General features: G+C 36.6%; 1 protein-coding gene across 2 annotated transcripts; it reads right to left on the bottom strand.

Moving 5' to 3' along the window:
* Window positions 1-655: 655 nt before the first annotated feature.
* On the bottom strand, window positions 656-4,189 carry LOC311493484 (uncharacterized protein). 2 transcript variants are annotated; one of them, XM_084552172.1, is made up of 4 exons: window positions 3,971-4,189; window positions 2,244-2,399; window positions 2,028-2,120; window positions 656-1,708 (listed from the first exon to the last, which is right to left on the bottom strand). In XM_084552172.1, the coding sequence occupies exons 1-4, from the start codon at window positions 3,974-3,976 to the stop codon at window positions 1,397-1,399; spliced, it is 567 nt and encodes a 188-aa protein (XP_084408298.1). In that variant the 5' UTR covers window positions 3,977-4,189; the 3' UTR covers window positions 656-1,396. The 2 variants fall into 2 exon arrangements, with proteins under 2 accessions (XP_084408298.1, XP_084408297.1); XM_084552171.1 differs by lacking the exon at window positions 3,971-4,189 and having other exon boundaries at window positions 2,244-2,584.
* Between the last annotated feature and the right edge of the window lie 666 nt (window positions 4,190-4,855).

The following is a 4,855-nucleotide window of genomic DNA, read 5'->3' as shown; positions in this document are numbered from 1 at the left end:
AAGAGAAATTGAATTAATGATTAATTCACACACACACTGAAAAAAAAAGTCTTTTGGATTTACATAAAAAAAACATGTACATCGGTTGCACATATTAAAGTTATGTTTACCAAAGTTGATATATTCATGTTCTGTACATTAAATTATTATTTGTTAAACCAACATGACTTTCTTACATAAATCAAAAATATTTATTTTATGTTCTATATATTAGATTGTCTTATGCTAAACTGACTTATTTTTATTATGTTAAATGAATGTGTTTCTTTAATGTGTATTATATATAATTATCATCAGTTGGATCAACATAATTTTTTTGCGTGAAGCTAACCTAATCTTAACAGGTAAATCTGACACTATTAAGTTTGGTATAATTTAAATTACTTTTATAAGCTAATTTGTAAATTAAGAATTTCATTTCTACACCCTTAACCCACTTAATCTAGTGCAATCTTTTACCTACATTTACTAAAGCACATGTGGACAACCAACATATTAATTCCAGACAGTGCATAATAAACATGCATAACTACTAAAAATACAACCTGCTGGGTAATCTAATATGTACATCACATATAGACAACTCAGTGGAAAAATAAAGTTAATACTAATTTAATTGAAAATTAACATTTATATTTATTGGAACATTGTTTAAAGCAATAGAAGTAATACTGCAGAAAACATCTTCAAGGACGTACAGTTGCAAAAAAAAAAATTGCAGTGTAAAAAATATGGTGTCGGCATGAAATGTGAGTGTATCAGTGTTTACAGTAAAGAAAAACTCACCCCAAACCATAAAAATGGGGGTAGTAATGTGTTTGTTCTATAAAAAAAATATATAATTTTGTGTGTGCGCTCCACTCAAATAAATCAAACAATTGTCAGAGGTAGACAAATAATGCATACAGTATTACCAGCAAACAAGCTTGATAGCCTTTTTTTCAACAAAGATACAACATTACTGGTGAACCAGAGGAAAGGACTATCCATGGATTCAGAAATGTGTTTGTGCATGTGGATAACAGAGGGACACTGTGCACACCAATTAGCAGAACCTTAAGCTACAGTCACCACACACATTAAAACTCACCTAAACACACCAACATAAAGAATTTTCACTTTACATGCAATACACACCTGTCCTTTCACAGCACATGTAAATGTTCCATAATGTGAAACATTGAAACAATTGCAGTGGCTCAATTCCAACTACCAGTGCTCACAGTAAACAAAAACCACCCCAAACTCTTTAAAGAGTTCTTGCACAAAATAAAAGGTTCAACAACTGGAGGAGGTAGGTGAAATGTCTCACAAGAAATCAAACAAATATACTTTTTTCAACAAAGACAGCCTGCTGTCTTGCAAGCAATCGAGCTGGAGAGCCTGGGTAGCCAGTTCACTGATAAAGTCTGTTCTTCAGGACTTGGGCTTTTTTGGACAGTGCATTGCCTTCAAGCTCCATGACCACCTTCTGCAGCACTTCAAAGGTGTACTTGAGTTCAGCAGGGTAGTTTAAGTCCAAAGAATAAATGAGGCCAAACAACATGGCAGCAGCTAAGGGAACATTGTCCAAATCCTGCATCACAATCTGGGACTCAAGTACAATGCCGATGTCCTCTGGTTTTTCACTGGCATCTCTGAGCTTCAAGACGTATATACCCATGGTGGTTTCCTCAATGGATTCCTGGAGGAAGGATTCATCAGCTGCCTGTACAATGCACAAAAAAATAAAACAAGTGGGATTATACTACATGCCACGTGCATATAGGGAATATTGCATGTGTATTGTGTAATTTATTAAGATATCAAATCAAACTTAATTTATATGGCACTTTTCATACACAAAAGTAACACAAAGTGCCTCACATTGACTCAAAACCACACACAAACACACTTTGATATTAAGATCACTACCATATTATCTTACAACTTAGCTGACTGTGAAGTAATTACAATGAGTAGATGTTTTAAAGCTTACAAAATATGAAAGATAACACCTCAACATAGTAAACCTAAGTAATACTCACCACATACTCTCTTAACAGATTCTCTGGGTCCTCGTTCAGGTACACACAGAGTGCCTTTATGACACATTCTCTTCCTAGATCTACATCATCATCCTAAGGCAGAAAAGCAGAAGCACAAGTTGTTTTGTTTGAGTTCATGTCTGTGTAAATTGTCATTTGGATTTTTGTCTTGAAGACAATCAATTGTTACACCCCCACCCCAGAGAGTATACTTACTTCATCCATGGGTGCAACGATGTCCCCTAGGCGTCTGCCTATCTGTCCTCCTCTGTTTTTAAAAAGTTTGATCAGTTTCTCAGAGTGAACATCTAATTGAGAGAGAAATCTGGACTGCAGGGGCATTGTTGTGATCCGCTTAAATTCAGCATTAATCTGAAAAGGAGAATGATTACAGACATCAACATGCGATATGGCAGTAATTTGGAAAAGCATTAATTAAAAAAGAAAAAAGAAAAAAAAAAGCTCAAGTAAGTTTAAATTAAAATATTTGTACAGGAGCAGAATAATTCAAAAAGCTCCGTGTTTTATTGCTTTATTTTCTAGTTGTCATGATCATACTTATCCCTCCTGTTGTCCTCCTGGGTCAAGGAAGGAAGGAAGGAAGGAAGGAAGGATGAAGGGAAAGAAGGAAGGAAGGGAAAAATTAAGGAAAGATAGAAGGAGGGAGGGAACATATTGGGTTAATTGGGTCAAACAAGAAGGAAGGAAGGGAGGGAACAGATTTGTTCAAGGAAGGAAGAAGAAGGAAGAAAGAAGGAAGGGAGGGGAAAAGGATTGCGGAAAGAAAGATGGAGGGAGGGAACAGATTTGTTCAAGGAAGGAAGAAGAAGGGAAAGAAGGAAGGGAAAAGGGAAGGAAAGAAAGATGGAGGGAGGGAACAGATCAGGTCAATTGGATCAAAAGAGGAAGGAAGAAGAGGAAGTAAGGACGAAGGTAAGGAAAGAAACAGATTGGGTCAATTTGACCCAGAAGGACAACAGGAGGATTAAAAAAAGAAAAGAAAAATCATTTATGCTCTCTAAATATTTTCCAGCTGAAACTTAGTGCTTTTTAGTGTGTTAAGTACATCAATTCAAAATCCTTTGTCAACAGTATCAGTTGATTAACACATGGTGGGACAAGTTTTAAATAATTCTCATAAATTATGACTTTATTCTCATAAATAACGACTTTATTCTCGTTATAAATGACTTTATTCTCATAAATAACGACTTTATTCTGGTTATAAATTACTTTATTCTCATAAATAACGACTTTATTCTCGTAAATAACGACTTTATTCTCATAAATAACGACTTTATTCTCGAAGTTTGTGATTTTTTTTTTCCTTAATGTGGCCCTAATACTCCGTCGTAGCATGCTGCAAACATGTACGAACATGTACGAACATGTACGACGACCCCCCCACCCACACACACAAAAAGGGATAATTTGAACAGACCATAGTCACCTCCATAGTGGAAGCAGCTGAACATGAGAAACACCGCTAGACCTCAGCATGACAGAGTTAATTTTAAGAGATAAATTACTTTCATGTCGCCGAGTCAGTTTTCTCCATTTTGTTAACGCTACCGCAGCCATGTTTAGCCAAAGCCAATGCCAGAGCTACCCACCCCCCCCCCACTAATTATCCTCCAAGTGCCAGTTTGAAAATACAATAGACATATATTCTTTGAATTTTCCCATACAAACTAGTTGCCATGCACACATTAACAGTTACCTTAAGTTACCAGAAATAAAAACTAATGAAAAAACATTTAAGGACGGCACCCATGACCGCTGCCATCAGCAGAGAATGACCAAACAAAACGTTACCAGTTAGCCCAAAGACTAACTCGGTTTTACTCGACGTTACGGGGCAAAAAAAAGCTAAACGTTTTCAAACCTTGATTATAAACACTCAACTTCTATCTCTGGCTCATATTCGGTACGTTTTTTATTACCTTCATCGTGTCCAGAGCAGCCCAAATCCACGGAAAACACAGCGAGGGAGAAAATGGCGGAGCCTGCTGTCTTCAACAACCGTCTTCTGTCTTGAAAAAAAAAAAGCCCGGAAAAGACCGCCCTCTAGAGGCGGGCTTTTCAACTTCCGGCTGATAAAACATAACTTTTTTCTTTCTTCTTAAAATGACAGAGACGTGTAGGTTTAACATTGCTCAGTATTGAAATACTTTTTTAAGATTTAATCATGTTTTAGAGAGAAATAAAAAAAAATTATGTAGCATATACAAAATGCATACTTGTAAATTGAACAACCCCCCTTTTTCCATTTTTTCAGTGCACTACATCAATAACCTACAAACTGCTGGAATTCTACATGTTCATAGAAGATTTAGGAGACACTTCACTTTTACTTACTTCGATGTCGTCCTGTAGAGAAAGATAAAGTTGATTGATTGATTGATTGATGTGAAGTGTGTAATCAGTGTGATAGTCAGAACTAAACATCCTGTGATTGTTGGTGTCCACAAGCAGTTCAATAACTGATTTACTTCATCTGTGTCAACATCTAGCAGCTCCACCTCACTACCTGTGATAGTCTGTGTGGACTGAGGCAGACTACAGGTGGAGACAGAGAGTCAGGAGAACCACCTGGACAGAAAGTTACCACTAGAGGACGCTCTCTACACAATGTCTGTCCTCATGTCTAATCAAAGACTAGCTGAAAACAACAAGACAAAGAAAGAGAAGAGCAAGTGTCTAAATGTGAATCTAGAGCCTAGAAAAGCTGTAATCCTACATGTTAATGTGACCAAGAGGATTTCTGACTCAGTTCACTTTAACTTACTGTAAGGTGGCCGGTGTTTTATGCTGCTGCTGGGCTTCAC

This window comes from Chelon labrosus (assembly GCF_963514085.1).
Source record: "Chelon labrosus genome assembly, chromosome: 9".
Taxonomy (NCBI): domain Eukaryota; kingdom Metazoa; phylum Chordata; class Actinopteri; order Mugiliformes; family Mugilidae; genus Chelon; species Chelon labrosus.
Note: the sequence above shows the minus strand (reverse complement) of the source record. Positions and strands in the feature narration are given on the sequence as shown.